Source organism: Schistocerca cancellata, chromosome 4, assembly GCF_023864275.1.
Source record: "Schistocerca cancellata isolate TAMUIC-IGC-003103 chromosome 4, iqSchCanc2.1, whole genome shotgun sequence".
Lineage (NCBI taxonomy): Eukaryota > Metazoa > Arthropoda > Insecta > Orthoptera > Acrididae > Schistocerca > Schistocerca cancellata.
Genome location: NC_064629.1, coordinates 739292098 through 739313774, shown reverse-complemented (window position 1 = coordinate 739313774; position 21677 = coordinate 739292098). Strand labels below are relative to the sequence as shown.

General features: G+C 38.0%; 1 protein-coding gene across 2 annotated transcripts in view; it reads right to left on the bottom strand.

Annotated features, from left to right (window-relative positions):
* Window positions 1–21677, bottom strand: part of LOC126183874 (uncharacterized) — a 547907-nt gene that overhangs the window by 53971 nt on the left and 472259 nt on the right. The window contains exons 7-11 of one of the 2 annotated variants that reach the window (XM_049926169.1): window positions 20645–20753; window positions 20120–20214; window positions 19973–20036; window positions 14969–15047; window positions 3973–4158 (exon numbers count right to left, since the gene is read on the bottom strand). In XM_049926169.1, coding sequence (XP_049782126.1) covers window positions 3973–4158; window positions 14969–15047; window positions 19973–20036; window positions 20120–20214; window positions 20645–20753 — 533 coding nt within the window. The remainder of the gene's footprint in view (window positions 1–3972; window positions 4159–14968; window positions 15048–19972; window positions 20037–20119; window positions 20215–20644; window positions 20754–21677) is intronic. The other variant, XM_049926170.1, reaches the window with a different exon arrangement.

Genomic DNA, 21677 nt, shown 5'->3' with positions numbered 1-21677 from the left:
CAACCTCCACCTTGCTGCACTCACTGGACAGTGTGTCTAATGTGTTCAGCCTGACTGCGTTGCTTCCAAACACGTCTCCGACGATTGGTTGAAGGCATATGCGACACTCATCGGTGAGGAGAACATGATGCCAATCCTGAGTAGCCCATTTGGCATGTTGTTGGGCCCATCCGTATTGTGCTGCATGGTGTCGTGGTTGCAAAGATGGACCTCACCATGGACTCTGGGAGTGAAGTTGCAGATCATGCAGCCTACTGCGCTCAGTTTGAGTCTTTCTTGGTCTTTCTTGTGGCTGCATGAAAAGCATTATTGAACATGGTGGCATTGCTGTCAGAGTCCCTCCGATCCATAATCCGTAGGTAGCGGTCATCCACTGCAGTAGTAGGCTTTGGGTGGCCTGAGAGAGGCATGTCATTGACAGTTCCTGTCTGTCTGTATCTCCTCCATATACGAAGAACATCGCTTTGGTTCACTCCGAGATGCCTGGACACTTTCCTTGTTGAGAGCCCTTCCCGGCACAAAGTAACAATGCATACCGTTTTGATATCTGTCAAGCTACAAATGGTTCCCACACTGAATTGTACCAACATGCCTAAAAATGTCCGAGATCCTGTGTACAACGCTAGATAAATAAAGTTATCAACCTTAATAGGTACTGAAATACACACAAATGTTTTTGTATCCCTCTAGCCCGAACACCCTGTATATTGAAGGAGGCTGCAGAGCTTTAGAAGTATTGACACTCGCTCAATATATTGCGCCATGTGGCTTCCCAACATGCGGGCATGTCACCAACTGATATTGTGACACCGTACAAATATGAGCATATCAGGATAGACAAATGAAAGGAATCATCTGTTGAAGTGCACTCAGGGGAGTAGTTACATATTTCATACTTATTCAGCAATTAGCTATCAAAACATTTGACAAAATGTGAGTGCAGGGTCGTAACACCACAGCTGGTTAGTTTTTTTTTTTTTTTTTTTTTTTTTTTTTGCAGAAATAGATAACAGCTTTACCTATTCTATTCTCTACAGGCATGTATCTTACTCTTTTCATGTTTATGGATCAATTACAGTATCTCAGGAAATAAAAGCCAATGATCATATGAACAGTATCTTTTCTGTGTACAGTAGGTGTAAAGAGATTCACCAATTCATTGAAAGATTCCTATATTCATCTGGCTCTGCTGCACATTCTCTTAGCATATTAGTATAGCTGAAAGTAGAACTACTTCCAATTTGCTTTTTCTCCCATCACTGCTTTCTCTTCTATTTCTTTTTGCAGCATGTAGTGACTTAATTCTCAATATATATGAGTTCCACATGATTGAGCTCAGACATGTTTTCTGTGAGTGCAAAGTTCCGGTGTGACTTTGGTTTTTAAGTGGAGGTCAAGACCAAGGATCCTGTGACACATTACTAAACACTTTCTCTGAAAAATACCTGTAACATATAGTTCATAAGCCTACCCACAGTGAAAATATAGTAATTCTGATGAGAGTAAGTAGAACTGACTTCTTTGAGAGTATCCCCAATGAAACTCTTATTAGCGACTGTGACACAACAGTTGAAACTGTTATTACTGAAGTACAGAGAGCAACTAAAACATGCAGGAAGATCTACATGTTCAGTAACCTACACAAAAAGGCAGTACAGTCATGTCTTGAGGATGAACCTTTAACTTTATCTCTGGAGAGAAGCATGAAGAGGAATTAGGGCTAACATTTAGAACAGTTGAACAAGCACTGGACAAATATGTACCTGATAGAACAACTCGAATTGTGAGGGATTCTTCACAGCATGAAGTCTCTTTAAACAAACAGTAAAACAGTGACTAGTGTGTACTATGTGCAAAATGACGCTTAAAGCTGAAGACACAAGAAAATTTCTGGATGAAATGAATTTGGTAGATAAAATGGGAATGTTCAAAGCCTTCGTCTACTACTACTACTACTACTACTACTACTACTACTACGACCAAATCTGGTCAAAAGACCTCTCAAAACTACAAGGAATTCTGGGTGTACATAAAAACTGTCAGTGGCACCAAAGATATTGTCACACACATATGGATAATATGAGAACCGATATTAAGGGTAGCAAAACAAGAGCAGAAATGCTTAACTGTTTCCAAATGTTTCTTTAAAAATGGTTTCAGAAGCACTGCCCAAGTTTAATTTTTGCACCATTGCAAAGATACGTAAAACAGCTTTTAGTGTTAGTGTCACTGAAAAACCATATCAGACAGTATCCAGAATTTGCTGCCGAGGTAGCCCCTCTTAACAATAATATACTGCAATCATCTCTAACACAAAAAATTTAATAATAGTTCTGAGAAAACTCTGCACTTAGCACAAGTGTAGCATAATTGATTCACAGAACCGGTTTTAGAATCTTGGAATATCAACATCATATTTGAGCACAGACTATGTTCTAAGAGAATGCAACCAGGCTGCATCCTACAAACATTGGTTCTTCAAAACCCAAGTTGCATTTTTCTCATGTCACAGCCAGAAAGCCATGGATTGAAGCAGTATGGTAGATGCAATATTCCTGCCTTTCGAAGAACATTTTACTCAATATCACACCAATGCTTACTAACAAAAGCACAAGCATATGGTAGCATAATTAATGAAATCTGTAACTGGACTGAGGATTTATTTGTATGGAGGGCAAAGCCTGTTGTCTTGAATGGAGAGTCACTGACAGAGCTAGTAACTTCTGGTGTGCCTCAGGGAAGTGTGGTTGTACCCTTGCAGTTCATCTTTCATATTAGTAACCTTGCAGATAGTATTAATAGCAACCTCACACTTTTACAGATGAGGCATTTCTCTAGAAAATGCTGTAAACATGCTCAATCAGATCTTGACATTATTTAAAAATGCTGCCAAGATTTTCAACTTGCTTTAAATTTACAGAAGGAAGAAATTCTGTGCATCACAAAATGAAAAAATAATTAGTATCCTATGACTACAATACTAATGCATCAGAACTGGAATTAGTTAACTCATACAAATACCTGAATGTAACAGTTTCTAGGGATTTGAAATGAAATTGTCACACAGGCAGGTGGTGATACATTAGAAGGGCAATGCAAAAATGCAGTTAGTCTATGGAGGATGTTGATTAACAAACCTTGAGAGAATCATTCTATTATCAGCACCCGAATTACATACTTTCAAGTGGATACGCAACTTCCTGAGGATCTTTTCCCACAATAATGCCAATGAATAACTTCGCTAACGATTACTGTTAATAATTATGAAACCTCATTTTAGTGTATTTGCAAGTACAATGCCACTTAGGATGGAAAAATAATCATTTTACCTAATTTTTGCTAGTAATTATCAAGCACTGTTATTTTAAACTTTATTGATTAGGTTGACATTAACATTATACAGTCATTCTACAACATGCAGTACCACTTAAACTGCTAAGAAATACTGAAAACTAAATCTCTGTAAACTCTACAAATAATAGTGTAGAAAATTTTACACTGTCATTTTCCAGTTTCTAAAATGTTACTAATTCTATGCGATATCACAAAGGATCTTTATTCACTTACTAACAAAATTCCTTGGGTCTGTTTTTAATGTGTGCTGTGAGTGCGCATGGGACACGGACACACACACACACACACACACACACACACACACACACACACACACACACACACACACACACAGAGATTATATATAAAAAGAATGTAAGCGGTGCAATAGAAAATAAATTTTTAAAATAAGCAATAAAATTAAAAGTGGAACTGTAGTCCTTTGCAGCACAAAACCAAACACCTAAAAACAATAACTTTCATGGAGTGAAGAAAAAGCCAAATGTAACTAAAAAGACTGTCACAGTCTTTGTCAAAAGCAAAGGAAAAACTTCTGAAAAGAATTTCTTCCTTTCAGTGTGCAACAGAAATGTCTTTATTGTATGGGCAGATTCATTGGGGCTAAATATCTAAAGATACCTAGTAATTTCACCACAGAAGTAACAAATGCTTGAAGAAGGCGAGTGGTTTTGGCTAGGACTAAGTCCCAAAGTTTCTGAGCCTCACTTTCACAAAACTTGAATTCTGCTACGATAGCACAAAACTGCTCAAAGTTTACTTTTATTTGTTCCAGGGGTACATCCTTTACGTCATCTCCTATTAAACCTGCAAAGAAAATACCATATGTAAGTTTTTTCCATGGTAACCAATCACTATTTTTAATTGCAGTTTATCACTTGATTAAATCAATTATGTAGTTAATTTAACTACAGCATTCAACTTTCCAACTACAGCTTATAAGATTAATCATATTTACTCACAAAGAGAAGAGATGGGTGGAGTACTGATGGGAGTGTGTGGTGGGAGGAGAAAGGGGGATGGAGCAAGGGGGCAGTGGGGTGAGTAATGGAGTGAGGGGTGCAATAATGATCGCGAGTAATGGGCCAAGAAGAGGGGGTGGGGGGGGGGGGTGGGAGGGGCAGCAGGAGGAAAAGAAACAGTGAGAGAGGCAGAGATTCTCCAGTGGGTATTTACCGTGACCTTGCTAAGGCATTCAAGTGTGTAGAAGGTAACATTGCTTAAAGAATATCTCCCAGAATGGCATGCACGACCAACTGCCTGCTCTACAAGAAACCTACATGCACAACAGGTAACAGAGTTGGCTTAACAATATCATATTTAAGAATAAATTCACAATGAGGAAATGTAAAAAGTGTAGGGACCCCAGGGTTCAATCCTTGGGTTACCAATTTTCTAGCTTACATTAATTATTATTATTATTTGTTGTTGTTGTTGTTGTTGTTGTTGTTGTTTCCAGTCCAAAGAGTGGTTTTAAGCAGCTTTCCATGCTGCGCTATCCTGTGCAAGCCTCTTCATCTCGGTGTATCTACTGCACTCTACATCCTTATCAATCTGCTCACTGTATTTATCTCTTTGTCTCCCTCTCACAATTTTAACCCCTCACACTTCCCTCTACTACTAAATTGGTGATCTCTTGATGTCTCAGAATGTGTCCTACCAACCAATCCCTTCTTCTAGTCAGGTTGAGCCATTAATCTCTTTTCTCCTCAGTTCTACACAGTACCTCCTCATTAGTTACACGATCTACCCATCTAATCTTCAGCATTCTGCTGTAGCACCACATTTCAAAAGCTTCTATTCTCTCAGTGTCTAAACTGTTGATCATCCATTTCTCACTTGCATACATAGCTACACTCCATACAAATACTTTCAGGAGAGACTTTCTAACATTTGTATCATCATGCGTATTTAGGTGAGCTAATCAGCTACCCAGTACTGCTATGATGTAAGATGAATTTGTTGTACAGTTGAACATTAGCGGACCCAAGGACTCTAGGCACGCCGTGGGACCCAAGGACTCTAGGCACACCGTGGCAGCTTCTGGCTAGGTGACTGTCCCGGACAAGCCACATGCCAGAGTGCCAACAAAGGGTAGGGATGTTTCCAGAATGAGATTTTCACTCTGCAGTGGAGTGTGCGCTGATATTAAACTTCCTGGCAGATTTCAAAGGACAGGGAGTGGGCAAATCCCAGTATTGGGAATTTTGGGCGACAGATGGTTGCTTAGGAGGGCACAAAATGCTCCAAGAAATGGCAGAATGTCAGACACACTTAAAGGCCGCCAAGTTATAACTCTCTGAAGTTAGACACTAAATTACATATTAATGCAAATCTGAATATATTGGTGATCTTGGATAAATGAGGTGAATCCAGTGACACAACAGTATTTCAATATATTTAAAATTATAGAAACTGTTAATACCTCACAGAAAATATAAATTTTTACAATGACCTCTGAATTAAAACTAATAATACCTTCATGTGATTTCATCTGACGACAGCATTGCACTATAGCATTTGTCCCTGGAAGCTACTTATCTGTATCTATTTCATTTACTGCTTTATGTCATTTTTTTACATCTTTTTAATTATGCAAATGTTTATCAGAAGATCATATCCTCCCCATTTACAGAGCTAATGAATACACCACCAATACCCCATCTTGTCATATTTGTGTTTTATTTAATGACTAGTTTACTGAATGAAATTTTCACCTTGTGGCAGAGAGTGCGTTGACATGAAACTTCCTGGCACATCAAAACTGTGTGCCAAACCAAGACTCGAACTCGCGACCTTTGCCTTTCACAGGCAAGTGCTCTACCAACTGAGCTACCCAAGCACGACTCATGACCCATCCTCACAGCTTTACTTCCACCAGTACCTTGTCTCCTACCTTCCAAAATTCACAGAAGCTCTCAGACTAGTTTACTATTTTTCCAGTAACTTTATTTAAATGCTATTACAACTTTGCCAATTTAAAAGTGGTCATTCACATGTGATAGTGGACACCACAATTAAAAAAAGTTTACCAAAAGACACATCTGTTATGAAGGCATAAATAATTGTTTAAATAATATTTAAGAACAATCTGTTGTCATTTACTGTGAGCACACTCGCTTAACAGTACTGGCTCATTTATTTCTGAACCAAATATTATTTATATTTATTGTGAATGACTGAGTGTAACCAAATGTTCATGGCATCTGTACTCAATGTTAACAAATTTCTCTTCTTCGAAAACACTTTTCTTGCCATTGCCAGTCTACATTTCATATCCTCTCTACTTCAGACATCAGCTATTTTGCTGCCCATATAGCAGAACTCATCTAGTACTTGAAGTGTCTCATTTCCTAATCTAATTCCTCAGCATCACCTGATTTAATTGGACTACATTCCATTATCCTTGTTTTGCTTTAGTTGATGCTTGTCTTATATGCTCCTATCAAGATGCTGTCCATACCATTCAAAAGCTCTTCCAAGTCCTTTGCTGTGTCTGATAGAATTAAAATGTCATCGGCAAACCTCGGAACATTTTATTTCTTCTCCCTGGACTTTAATTCCTACTCCAAATTTTTCTTTTGTTTCCTTTACTGCTTGCTTAATATACAGACTGAATAACATCTGGGATAGGCTACAACCCTGTCTCACTCCCTTCTCAACCACTGCTTCCCTTTCATGCCCCTCGACTCTTATAACGGCCGTCTGGTTTCTGTACAAGTTGTAGGTGGCATTTCACTCACTGTACTTTACCCCAACCATCTTTAGAATTTGAAAGAGTATTCCAGTTCACATTGTCAATAGCTTTCGCTAAGCTTACAAATACTAAAAATGTAGGTTTCCCCTTCCTTAATCTATCTTCTAAGATAAGTCGTAGGCTCAGTATTGCATCACATGTTCCTAAATTTCTCCGGAATCCAAACTGATCATCCCCAGGTCAGCATCCACCTGCTTTTCCATTCTTCTGTAAAGAATGTGTGTTAGTATGTTGCAACCATGACTTACCAAACTGATAGTTCGGTAGTTTCCACATCTGTTAGCAACGTGTTTCTTTTTAATCGGAATTATTAATTTATTCTTGAAGTCAGAGTATTTCATTTGTCTCATACATCTTGCACACCATATTGAAGAAGGTTGTCATGTCTGGCTCTCCTAAGGCTATCAGTAGTTCCGACAGAATATTGTCTACCCCTGGGGCCTTGTCTTTCAGAGCTATGTCAAATTCTTCTCATAGTATCGTATCTCCCATCTCATCTTCAGCTACATCCACTTCCCTTTCTATAATATTACCTTCAAGAGCGTTTCCATTGTACAGACACTCTATATACTCCTTCCACCTTTCAGCTTTCCATTCTTTGCTTAGGACTGGTTTTCCATCTGAGCCTTTGATATTCATACAGGTGGTTCTCATTACTCCAAAGCTTCTCTTTAATTTTCCTGTAAGTGGCATCTATCTTTCCCCCTAGTGATATGCACTTCTAAATCATTACATTTGTCCTCTGGCCATTCCTGCTTAGCCATTTTGCACTTCCCGTCAATGTCATTTTTTAGACATTGATATCCCCTTTTGTCTGCTTCATTTATTGGATTTTTATATTTTCACCTTTCATCAACAAAATTCAGTATATCTTGTGTTACCCAAGGATTTCTACTATTCCTTTTCTTTTTACCTACTTGATCCTCTGCTGCCTTCACTATTCTGTCTCTCAAAGCTACCCATTCTTTTTCTTCTACTATAGTTTTTGCCGTTCTTGTCAGTCATTCCCTAATGCTTTCTCTGAAACTCTCTACAACCTCTGGTTCTTTCAGTTTATCCTGGGCCCATTTCCTTAAATTCCTACCTTTTGCAATTTATTCAGGTTTGATGTTCATAACCAATAAATTTGGGTCAGAGTCTACATCTGCCCATGGAAATGTCTTGTAATTTAAAATCTGGTTCCGAACTCTTTGTCTAACCATTATATAATCAATTTGAAACCTTCTGGTGTCTCCAGGTCTCTTCCACATATATAACCTTCTTTCACAATTCTTAAACCAAGTGTTAGCAATGATTACATTATGCTCTGTGCAAAATTCTACCAAGTGGCTTACCCTTTCATTTCTTTCCCCCAGTTCATCCATATTCACCTACTATTTTTCCTTCTCTTCCTTTTCCTAGTATCAGATTCCAGTCCCGCATCACTATTAAATTTTCATCTCCCTTAACTACCTGAATAATTTCTTTTATCTCTTCACACATTTCTTTAATCTCTTCACCATCTGTGGAACTAATTCTCATATAAACTTTTCTACTGTGGTGGGTTGGTCTTCATGTCTACCTTGGCTACAATAAAGTGTTCACTAAGCTGTTCATAAAGCTGAACTGTATTCCTATTTGTTTTTATTCCTTATAAAACCTACTCTGCCATTAACCCCTATTTGATTCTGTATTCATAGCCCTGTATTCTCCTGACCAGAAGTCCTGTTACTTCTTCCACCAAATTTCATTAGCTGAAACTGTAACTTGAACCTATCCATTTCCCTTTTATATTTTCCAGCCTACCTACCCAATTAATGGATCTGATATTCCACACTCCACCCCATAGAATGCCAGTTTTATTTCAGCTGATATCCTCCTGAGTAGTCCCCGCCCAGAGATCCACATGGGTAACTACTTTACCTTTGCAATATTTTACCCAAGAGGATGCCCTCAGGAAAAATTGCAGCTATAGTTTCCCCTTGCATTCAGCTATTCGTAGTACCAGCAGAGCAAGGCCATTATGGTTGATGCTTCAAGGCCGTATCAGTCAATCATCTGGACTGTTGCCCCTGCAACTACTGAAAAAGCTACTGCCCCTCTTCAGGGACCACACATTTTTCTGGCTCCACAATAGATACTCCTCCATTGGGGTTGCACCTACAGTATGGCTATCGATATTGCTGAGGCATTTAAGCCTCCCCTCCAATGGCAAGGTCCATGGTTCACACAGGGGTGTTATCTAGAAGTTACAATTCAAAACTGGGGAAAAAATTGTGGTGCTTGCTGATAAAATTATTCTAACCAAAATGCCAAACACTACAACGAAGGTTACAGCCAATACAGCAACTTATAAAGCATGCAAGTGATTCATAGTAAATAACATTTTTTTTAAATTAATATTATGTAGTCCCAGGTGACAAATAAAAAAAAAACTTCAAGTTCCTGAAACTGATCTAAGAAAGTGGAAAACTGTAGAAACTGCACATACAAGTTTCTTATGCATCCAGATTGACAATCAGTTAAGAAGGAATGAGCAAATTTATTAGCTGCTGAATAAACTTTATTCACTAAGTTTTGTATTTCCACAATTGAAATAATGCTTTTGCCACATTCCCATTCTATCCTCTCCTATGGTATAACCTACTGAGGAAATGTTGCAGAAACTGAGAAACTTTTCAGACTTAAAAACTAAGCAGTGAAATTAATATGTGGGGCTACTTTAAGAACATCCTGCAGGTATCTCTTTTAGCCATTTTAGATATTTACACTTGCAGTACCATATATCAGATGTCCCTCCTAGGTGTCATATGCATTTTCTCTGGTTTTTTGGTAATTATTTGCACTTTCATTTCTGCAATATGTAGTTTGAGTGAACTCAAACAAATACTGCTCATCAGATATTTCATGCACTGTCCAGCACTGGCAGTAAGGGCCATCTTGTTTCCAGTTACAAACAAAATTACTTTTAAAGCAGAACTTTACATGCTCATTCGATAGAGTGGTGCCAAATTGGTTCAAAGAACTTACAGGAATGCAGTCAACTGACTTCACTGACAACCACCCATACTTAGACAGTTGCACAACCTGTCATTTTTAAGACAGTTTTGCATTGAAAATTACAGGGTGTGCATGTGTTGAAATATTGGTGGTTGTCAATGACATCATCCAGCTGCATTCCTGTAAGTTATTTGAACACTGTACATGCCAGGAGAAACTCGACTCTCATGGTACAAAACTGGTCTGGCAAATGCATCTGAAGACCCTTAGGAGGGACACCCTGTATATACACTTCATGATTACAGTCATAATCAACAACATAGAGATCTTTCAGAAAAATGGTGACATTCAGAACTATGACAAGACACAGAAAAAATTGCCACCAAGAGTCTACAGCTCTCATGATAGTATAGAAGGGAGTTACTGAGTAAGGAATAAAGGTACACAACAATCTTTCCATCTACATACAAAAGGAAATTAATATTATGTGGGTATTCAGAAGTAAGCTAAAAACATTCCTCATACACCAAACGTTTTTGTGAAACAAATGAATTCTTAGGGTTATGAATTATTTCTTAGTATAAAAAACAGAAGAACTCAACTGCAAATATTACTTTGAAGTTTAAATAATGAAATGTAGATACAAATGTAAAGAAATCTCTCAGATAAAAATTCAGTACTTATGCTGTGAAGACGAAACTTCATTCTGATATTTACTCTCCATTTTTCAGTATTCATATAAATTTTTGGGAGTAAACTGCATATCGTAATTATATGCAGCTAACTGTATGAAAAGGACTAAAATCATATGTGATGTCTGAAAGTCCCATGCAGGGAAAAAACGAAGAAAAAGTGATCGTAACACATGTTATTTGACTTGTCCTATATTACTAGTACATGTCTTTTTCACTCTCACTATCACTCAGAGATAGAGAGAGAGAGAGAGAGAGAGAGAGAGAGAGAGAGAGAGAGAGAGATATGAATTACTAATGAATTGCTACCCGACTGCTTTAACACCTGTTATCAAGAACATTTTTTACAGTCAAGATTTAAGAATCTGACACCTCAGTTTGTAAATACACAATGTGCTTATGTATCGTACTCCCAAAATAAAGGTCAGCGGTAGGTATGGAGTAAATTTAAATTACATTTCTTGTTGAATATACGAGTGCTGGAATAAGTTCTATGCCTGGGAAATATATTGGTAAGTCTCAAAAAAGAAGTGATTTTTGGGTGTGTCAAATTAAACAGTTCATATAAATTGTAATTTTTTTGAAACACTACGTGAAGTATAACTTTTATGCGATAAACTGCTAACCAAACACTTATGATATATCACTTTACAACTGTAAAATTTTGGAGTATTTAATTCTTTAACAGTCATCTCCCATCCCCCCGCCCCTTTTTACTCCCACTCTATGAACAATCAACCTTCCCAAGGTGGGGTGACTGGTCTGCTACAACCACAACAGAGGGCTATCTGGGGACAGGCTACACTAACTCCTGGTTCTTAAGAGGGGTAGCACCCTTTTCACTAGTTGCAGGGGCAGCAGTGTCAGTGATTGACTGATCTGGACTTTTAACTTTGGCCAACATGGCTCTGCTGTGCTGGTGGCATGAACAGCTGAAAGCGGGGGAAATTACATCCATAATTTTTCCCAAGGGCATGCAGCTCTGATTTATGGGTTAATGACTGTGTCCTCTTGGATAATATATTCTGGAGATAAAATAGTTCCACATTTGATTTACTGGACAAGGATTACTTGGTAGGAAAAGCAAAAACATTCTGTGTGTCACAGAGTGTAAAATGTTAGAGCCCTTAACTGGGTAGGTAGGTTAAAGAATTTAAAAAGGTAAAGGGACAGGTTGAAGTTAGAAGCAGTGGGATTTAATGAAGTGAGGTGGCAGGGAAGAATGGGTAATGCAGGAGTAAGCTTAATGATGAGTAAGAAAATAGGAACGCAGGTAAGCTACTACAAACATCATAGTGAATGCATTATCATAGTCATGGTAAACACAAAGCTGAGACACACAAGAGTAGCACATGTTTGTCAACTAGCTCCACAGATGGAGAGATTGAAAGAAAGTAATATGATATGAAGGAAATTATTCAGGTAATTAGAGGAGAGAAAAAATTTAATTGTGGCGGATCACTGGAATTTGATACTAGGAAATGGAAGAGAAGGAAAACTAGCAGGGCAACACTGACTGAAAAGGGGGGGAGGGGGGGAGGAAGAATAAAGAAAGTGGAAGTTGCCTGGCAGAATTTTCCAGAGTATAATTAAATCATTGTAAACACTTAGTTTAAGAATTAAAAAATGAAGGTAGAGATTTTGAAACCAGACTTTAAATGCAGAATATTTCCAGATGTGAACTGACCATAATTTTATTGGTTATGACCTGCAGATTACAACTGAAAACAATTGCAAAAAGGTAAGGTTGATTCATTCTGGGGAGGGGACCGAAGAGTGAGGTTATTGGTCCCATCAAATTAGGGAAGGATGGGGAATGAAGTTGGCCATGCCCTTTCAACGGGACCATCGCATCATCTACTGGAAGCTATTTAGGGAAATCATGGAAAACCTAAATCGGGATGGCCGTACGCAGGTTTAAACCGTTATCCTCTCGAATGCAAGTCCAGTGTGCTAACCACTGTGCAACCTCGCTTGATCAAGACGTAAGAATTTGAAGAGATAGAAACTGGATAAATTGAAAGAACCAGAGGTTGCTGAGAGTTTATGAGATCATTAGGCAATGCTTGACAAGAAAGGGGGGAAAGGAATGCAATAGAAAATGAATTGGTAACTTTGAGAGATGAAAGTGCAAGTAGCAGAGTACCACACTGCTAAAAGACTTATTTAAATGATTTACTGCCTCCTGCAACTGTCATTTTTCCTTTACTGGCAGTACAATTGTACAATTACCTATCAATTTACAAAAACTGATTGACAACACATTACACCATACAGGTATATTTAAATATTATCCACAGTTATTATGCCTGCAACTGCAGGCACTTAGCTGTTATAATATATGCTCACATTAAACATTGTGTGACCACTAAGTGTTTGGAGGGCTACAGGATGTGAAATGCACAGGTCTGTAGTTTTTGGAACTGTGACATGCTTTCATAGTAATGGACAATGAAAATTGCAATACCTGCACTCAACAGCCACAATAGTAATGGATGCTGTTTAAATGCAAAAAGGAGCAGGGAGCAGTATGGCACAATGTGTCATTAGTAAGATTTTGTAAAATACTTTGTAATGGTCTAGGATCAAAATTTTACAATCTTACAACCAATATACAAAAAATGACAGCTGTAGGTGGCACTAAGTCATTTAAACTATTAATCATAGCTGCAGATCCAGTCTCAATGAAGATAAGAAGTGAAAGACCTAGTACAAATCCTCTGATAACACAGGAAATATTTTATTTAATTAACAGAGTGAATATATAAAATGTAGCAAATACAGCACATGAAAGGGAATACAGCTGTCTAAAAAGTGATTGACTGGAAATGCAAAAAGGCTAGAGGACAAATGTAATAACACCACAGAAAAATGGTGTGCCAGGCAAGGAAAGATGCCACAGACATGAAAATTTAAGATAGCTTTGGAAAAAACAGAATCAGAAGCCGACTTTGGGGAAGATTGGTTGAGGTTCCAGAGAAATGTAAGATAAAGAGAGGCAATACTGACCCCACAGCTTATCTTAGAAGACAGGTTGAAAAAAGATAAACCAACATTTAAAATATTTGTAGATTTAGAGAAAGCTTTAGACAATGTGCACTGAACTACACTCTTTGGAGTTTTTAAAGGAACCTGGATAAACTGTAAGGAACAAAAGGTCATTTGTAACTCTTACAGAAACTACATGGCAGTTATAAGAGTTGACAGAAATGAAAGTGAAACAGTAGTTCTAGTCTTCCCCTTATGTTACTCAATCTGTACATCGAGCAGGCACAAAATGAAACCAAGGAGGGCTTTAGAAATGAAATCAAGTTCAGGGAGAAGAAATAAAAACTCTTAAGTTTGTCAATTATATTGTAAGTCTGTCAGAGACAGCAAAGGACTTTGAAGAGCATTTTTAGGGAATGGATAGTATTTTGAAAGGGGGATATAAGATGAACATCAACAAAAGCAAAAGCAAAACAAGAATAAAGGAATGTAGTCAAATTAAATCTGATGATGCTGCAGGGATTAGATTAGTACATGAGACACTAAAAGCAGAACACAAGTTTTGCTGTTCAGTCAGTAAAGTAACTGAGAAGGAGAGGATATAAACTGAGAATAGTAGAAGCATTTCTGGAAAGGGAAATCTGTTAACATCTAATATAAATTTGAGTGTTAGGAAGTGTTTTGTGAAGGTATTTGTCTTTAGAGTAACCTGTCCAAAAGTGAAATGTGGACTAGAAGCAGTTCATACAAAAAGGGAATGGAAGCCTTTGAAATGTGATACTACAGAAGAACGCTGAAGACCGGACAAGTAAATCAAGTAACTGGAAAAAAGGGGTGGGGGTGGGGGGAAGGTCAGATGATAGGTCTGTCCTGGGGCATGAAGGAATATTTGGTTTGGTAATGGTGGAGGGAACTGTGGGTGTAGAAGGTGTAGGGAGAGACCTAGGTATGGATATGGTAAGCAGCCTCAAACTGATGTAGGTCACAGTAGTTATTCAGAGATGATGAGGCTTGTACAGGACAGTCTAGCATGAAGAGCTGAATTCAAACCCATCTTCAGAACTGAAGATGACAATGACACATTATCGAACTGACACACCAATCAGTTTATCTCCAGTTACTGATATGTGAAACAATTAAGTCTATGCATCATTAGCATCAAGTACAATAGCAACAGTAAAATAATAAAACAGTAACTAACCTGTCTGAGTAGCCAAGATATTCCTTATGTCCGAGAGACAAAGTTTTCGGTCAGTAAGAATCCTAAATGCCATGCAAACCTGAAAAATTAGAAATCACAGAACACAAGTGCTTAAAATTTTATTATTCACTCCAAAACCACATAGCGTCCAAACTAGTACATAGTTTGATTCAGAGGATTTACGATGGGCAACAAGCTTAAGAAATGTGGCTGAGGTGAGGAAGTTTCTCAAATGTGCCTGTGAGTTTATTAGTTGAGAATGACAATACCCTCATTGTTTATGTATTTCCCACACACAACAGAGGAACAAACAGCAGCTGACTTTAGAACAAACTACAGCCAGTCACCTAACAATCTTTTTAAATTAGTCACAAACATAGCTAATTTGGGCAAGTCATCAGATGGCAGGTGATCGTAAGAACTTCGTTGCTACAGTTATTGTGCTGGTGGAAATAACTGAATTTGGATGGGAGCCATCAGAAGTATTCACATAACATTGATGGCTTATGTATTGTTTACTTACAAATCATAGAAAGTAGGTGAGTCACAGAGAGTAAACAATCTGTTTAGTGATGAGAAGACACCGTGTGCATCAAACAGTCACAAAAGAAATGAAGATGAACTGTTTGGCCTGGAGTAATCATCATCAATGTGAGGTTCAAACAGTTAAAATGAATTAAACTGAGGTATGTCACCTAAATGCGTGGGATAAAGGATTTATTTTATTCTTTTAGTACTGCAAGGTATCGGTCAATGTGTCTTTGGAAAACTAGCCCCTTATTTTACATCTACATCTACGGACTGCGAACCACTGAAATATGTAGCCAATAGCACGTCCCACTGTACTATTTATTAGGGCTTTTCCCTGTACCATTCACTTATGGAGGGCATGAAAAATTATTGTTTAATTGGCTCTGTGTGTGCTGTAATTAATCTAATCTTATCATCATGATCCCTATCGGAGAAATGTGCAGAGGGTTGTAGTATGAACCTGGAGTCATCATTTACAGCCTATTCTTGAAACTTTCTTAGTAGACTTTATTGTGATAGTTTCCATCTCTTTTTGAGATGTCTTCCAGTTCAGTTCTTTCAACATCTCAGTGAGACTCTCCCATAAGTGAAACAAACCTCCGACTATTCGTGCTGCCCTTCTATGTATTTATATTCAATATCCCCTTACAGTTGCATTTGGTGTGGATCCCACACACTTTAACAATATTCCAGGATGGGTCGCACTAGGTAGACCAGTTGCATTTCATTTCACATGTATTCCAAATATAAATAAAAGTCTGATATCCTGCCTTACCCATAACTGAGCCTATGTGATTGTTCCATTACTTGTCCCTATGAAGTGTTATACCCAAGTATTTGTATGACTTTACAGACTCCAACTGTGACTCACTACTATTACGTTCACAGTACTACAAGTTTTCATTCAACGAAATGCACTATTTACATTTTTGAACATTTAAAGCAAGCTGCCAATGACTGGACCACTTTGGAATCTTATCAAGGTCTGACGGAATATTTGTACAGCTTCGTTCAGACTGTATTTCATTGTAGATAACTGCATCATCTGTGAAAAATCTGAGGTAACTAGTAATATTGTCCACAAGATCATTAATATACAACATGAACAGCAACAGACCCAACTCTCTTTCCTCGGGTAGATCTGAAGTTGTTTCTGCATCTGTTGATGACTCCCCACCCAAGATAACATGCTGTGTCCAACCTACCAAGAAACCCTCAGTCCTGCCATGTATTTCATCTGATTCCCCTATATGATCATACTTTTGATAATAAGCACAGGTATGATACTCAGCCACTAGCTTAAGCGAGAATTGAGAATTGCTTCATCTAGTTGACTGCTTTCAGGCTATCATGTGAGTAAAAATGTGAGTTGGGTTTCACATGATCGATGTTTTCAAAAACTATGCTGGTTGGCATGGAGGAGGTTGTTCTGTTCGAGATAGTGTGTTTGACCTCAGAATATATTCGGAGATTCTACTACAGATAGTAAAAGATATTGGATGGTAGTTTTGTGATCCCTTCTGCTACCCTTCTTGTAGACATGTATGACTTGTGATTTCTTCCAACTACTGGACACAGTGTTTTGTTCAAGGGATCTACAACAGATTATAGTTAACAGAGGGGTTAACTCAGCTGTGAATTGGGTATAGAATCCAAGAAGGATTCCTCGGGGTCCTGGGACCTCATTCAATTTGAACTATTTCAGACTTTTCTCAGTGCCACTGACACTAATATGCATTCCATTCATCTTTTCAGTGGTACAGGAATTTAATTGGATCAATACTGCTGGGTTTTCCTTTGTAAAGGAACATTTAAAAACAGAGTAAATAATTTCTGCTTTCACTTTGCTACTATCAGTTACACTCCATCCTTGTGTGACTGGACACAAACTTTGGTCCCACTAAGAGCCTTTATATATGGCCAGACTTACTTTGGGCTCTTGTGAAAGATCATTGACAATATTCTGCTTGGAAGTCACTGAAGGATTCACACATTGCTCTCTTTCATTCATCATCTCTCTATAGCACTATGCTTTGTTTTATAACTATGATGCAGTATTGTCTTTTTCTTTAGAAGTTTATTTACAGTAACTGTATACCATGGAGGATCTCTACAATTATGAACTGTCCTACTGGGTATGTATGTATTCAGTGCAAGGTCATGTATTCTTTTAAACTTTAGCCATAATTCCTCTACATGCTCCAGTCTCTAGCAAAATGTTCAAGTTCCTCATTGAGATGGGACACGACTGTTTCTCCGTCTAATTTGCTGAACATATAACTCTTTCTGCTTGTTTTAGATGCTCTTAGTGTTTTCATATTCATTGTTGCTGTAACTGCATCATTGTCACCGATGTCGGTGCCAAAATGGGTCAAATGGCTCTAAGCACTATGGGACTTAACATCTGAGGTCATCAGTCCTCTAGACTTAGAGCTACTTGAACCAAACCAACCTAAGGACATCACACACATCCATGCCCGAGGCAGGATTTGAACCTGCGACTGTAGCAGCAGCGCGGTTCCAGACTGAAGCGTCTAGAACCGCTCTGCCACAGCGGCCAGTGACATCGATGTCGATGTGGACTTCATCGAAGAGATCAGGTGTGTTGTTCCCATTAGATCTAATGTATTTCCAACACGAAAGGGGCTCTGAACTATTTGTTCTAGTTAGTTTTTATAGAAGGCATGTAGCAATGATTCACATGATGTCTTGTCTTGCCCACCAGTAACAAAACTGTAATTAGATATTTAAGATAATTCTCACTTATCATTCGATCTCAGATGCACACTTTTTTTAATTTTATTACATGTTTATCACTCTGGACCATCGTCAGATGTAAGAAATTGCATCGGCAACCCCTCTTTTCTACTCAGAATAACGTACTGGGCACGGGTTGCTGATTGCAATTAGTTAGATCTGAATATGATCCAGAGTGATCAAAACATGTAATCTAATTAAAAAAGTGTTGAACTGAGACAGAACAATAAAAGAAAATTATCTTAAATATCTACTTGTATACAGTTGCTAAATTCTCTAAAGATGATTGTGTTGACTATAGCGTAAACTATAATTATACAAACTGATTGATGGATGGTTTAAGTCTCTTCCAACAATTACAGTATCATTAGGAAACTCTTGTACAAGCAAACTGAGGTTTTCTCTACAGTTTTCGGTTACATCAGGAGGAGAATCTGGCGGTTGATAGAAGTATCCTATTATAATTTTGGGCCCATCCTCAATACTGAGCCTTGCCCAAACAATCTTACATGCAGCTTCAATTTCCGTCTCAGTGAGTTTGAGTTTCCTGTTTACTGTGACAAATACACCACTTTCATTTCCTGTTTCCTTATTATTTTGGTAATACATTTAAATTTTCCCCAAAGATCTCACCATGACAACTTCAGGTTTTAACCAGCTTTCAGTGCCCAATATCATGCAAGCTTCAGTGCTTTTAAGGAATGCTTCCAACTCTGACACTTTGTTGCGAATGCCTCAGTGGTTAGCCACTAGGATTTTAATACTGTCACTTGCAGGAGGCATTTCTTTGAATTTTACACTGATACTTCTGGGTTTCTCCAAAGCTGTTGTTATCTAGAGCGTCACCTAATCTAAAAAAGCTTTGTGTGCACCCCACACACAGCTAGTTACTTGGACAGCTGCCTCTGACGTGTAGTGCACACATGACCAATAGGTCATGAGGGGACCTTACAACTCCCAGCCACCAGCCACCTGGTAATATCTAGGAATTCACAGCCTAGCTTGTCACAGAACCCTCGGAGTCTCTGGTTCAAGGCTTCCAGTCGACTAAGAACACGTGGGGCTGTGATCTGTTCTGGAGACAATGCTGCAACTGTAGGCTTTATGGAGTTTCAATGAACATGGCTGGCATTCTCAACTATCTCTGCTAGTCAGTGGAATAGGAACTTGCACCACAATCTCTAGTTGAGTATGCCCTGTTCCCTCATTTAAATGATCCTCATGGATGTGGAGTAAGTCAAACCTTTAGCTACTGTACACTTAACAGCCGACATGCCTGCATGCCCTCATGACCCATATACCCTATAAACTTGTGTCTTGTGGGCAGTAATCTTAAAAATTCAGTCAACATTCAGCACACTGTTGTTAATAATCACAAATAATCAGTAAAGTAATTGTTTATTCATTTAATAAATGAATTAGAATTACATGTATACATTACTTTGTATTTTCACAACAAATAATCAATGCAGTTGGACACTGTAGCTTGTAATGTGAAACACAACTCTAAGATATTTTAATTAGAACTGATTTCGATCTCTAATAATGCTGTCTAGCTAGAGGTAAAGGTGGTCCAGTAATACATTAATGGGGAGGTGGGTGGAAGCAGTCTTTCATGGCAAGGTGAGTATATTTCGTTCAACTGCAATGTTTCCATATGCAAAATTATCAGTGACAATAAAGAGGATGAGGAGGAGGAGGAGGAAAATAACTTACATCTGCCAGACTGATCTCTCCTGTATTATCAGTGTCTAGGGCATCGAATGCTTCTTTCAGCTTTCTGAAACAAAAGAAAAATATTGAGATAAATGTGATGACATACTTTTACTCCTACAATCTCTCTGTGCTACAGATATTACTTACATAAGTTTGTCACCTAGCTGAACATGGGCCATTTTGACAGGTTGAGCAAAATCATTCAAGCCTAAATCTTGCACACTAATGTTGTCCCGCAACACCTAGAAGTGAAATTCAAAAGAAAATGGGCTACCATTGTTAATTCACACAAAGTTAATAAATCTTATAAGTGGAACAGACTATTATAATAAAACACTATTGAGCTCCACAAAGTTTTACCCCTCCTCCAACATTTCCCTTTGACTCTCAAATAAAAATGGTTGCCATGTGTTTTTCTGTTCTCACACAACAGCTTATCCCATTACTCCATTGACCAATGTAACCTATTTCCTATACTTAGAAAATACAGAGCTGGATCAGGTGGTGATAATATTTGCCTTTAAATTGCAACACAGTAAGCAACAATTTTGACAAACTTCAATTTGTATTGTATGCATTCACACTACCATGAAATTGTTCTCTAACTTTGTGGACTTTTTTAGAGCTTTAACAACCAATGTACTCACAAGCAAAATGTTATCTGTATCTTACTTTTGCAGTGCAGTTGAGTGCAATTGGTATACTCTCAAAAACCGGTATTCCTTGACGCTCAACTAGATCTTGTAGCATCATTTGACCTGTAGTAAGGTCATCATACTCTCTGAAACAAAAAATGCACATATAAATAATGTTTTATCCAAGGTGCACAAAATGATTACAAATAATTGCCATAACCCATACAGAAATTACGGAAATAAATGTCTTACTCTTAACCTTCACAAATGAACTGTTTAACTCTTAAATCTGATAATATTTGGAAAATTTTGCATAATATACAGAAGAGCAAGGAATACACAAACACACAAGAGCTGTAGCACTTCTGCACTTAAAAATGGTTTCTCATTTGTAATCAAATGATTCATCACCAATACCGATACTAAAAATGAACTCTCATCTTAGAAAAGGAGCAGAATTTTGACATGGGCATGTACAGTTTTGTTATACACTAAGCCATGTGGGCAGGGTTTGCAGCTGCCAGACAATGGCAATATCTCTTCTGATGCAGCTGACACTTTGCTTCTGCCAACAGAACTGAGTAAAAAAAATAAAAAATTAAAAAACACTTTCAACTTCTTGACACATGCCTTTTGTGGAGAAGAGAGATAACAATCTATGCCACTCGCAACTGTAGCACTGCTTCTCCAGATTGCACTTAAAATTCCAGGTCTCGTCACAGGTAACCACATAGTCTGAAAAATCAGGGTCATTGTGAAGTGCCTCAAAAGTTCTTGATAAATAATAAGGTTTTTCTCCTTCCAGTAATTGGTTAACACTTCAAGGATCAACTTTGCACACCCTTCCTTGATCATCAATTCTGCAGTAATGTCTGCTGTTACAATCTGTGTCCTTGCGCCACATTCAGAACAGTTCAAGTCTGGTATATCGGCAACATTTTAGATCCACAGCCAAGAAACCACAACATACCATGTTAATTCCACAATGTGATACGAAGTCTAAATCTATTGATATTTACTGAGCAGGAAGAGGACCAGTGTCTTTTTTCCTTCAAAGGACCTGTTTTTCC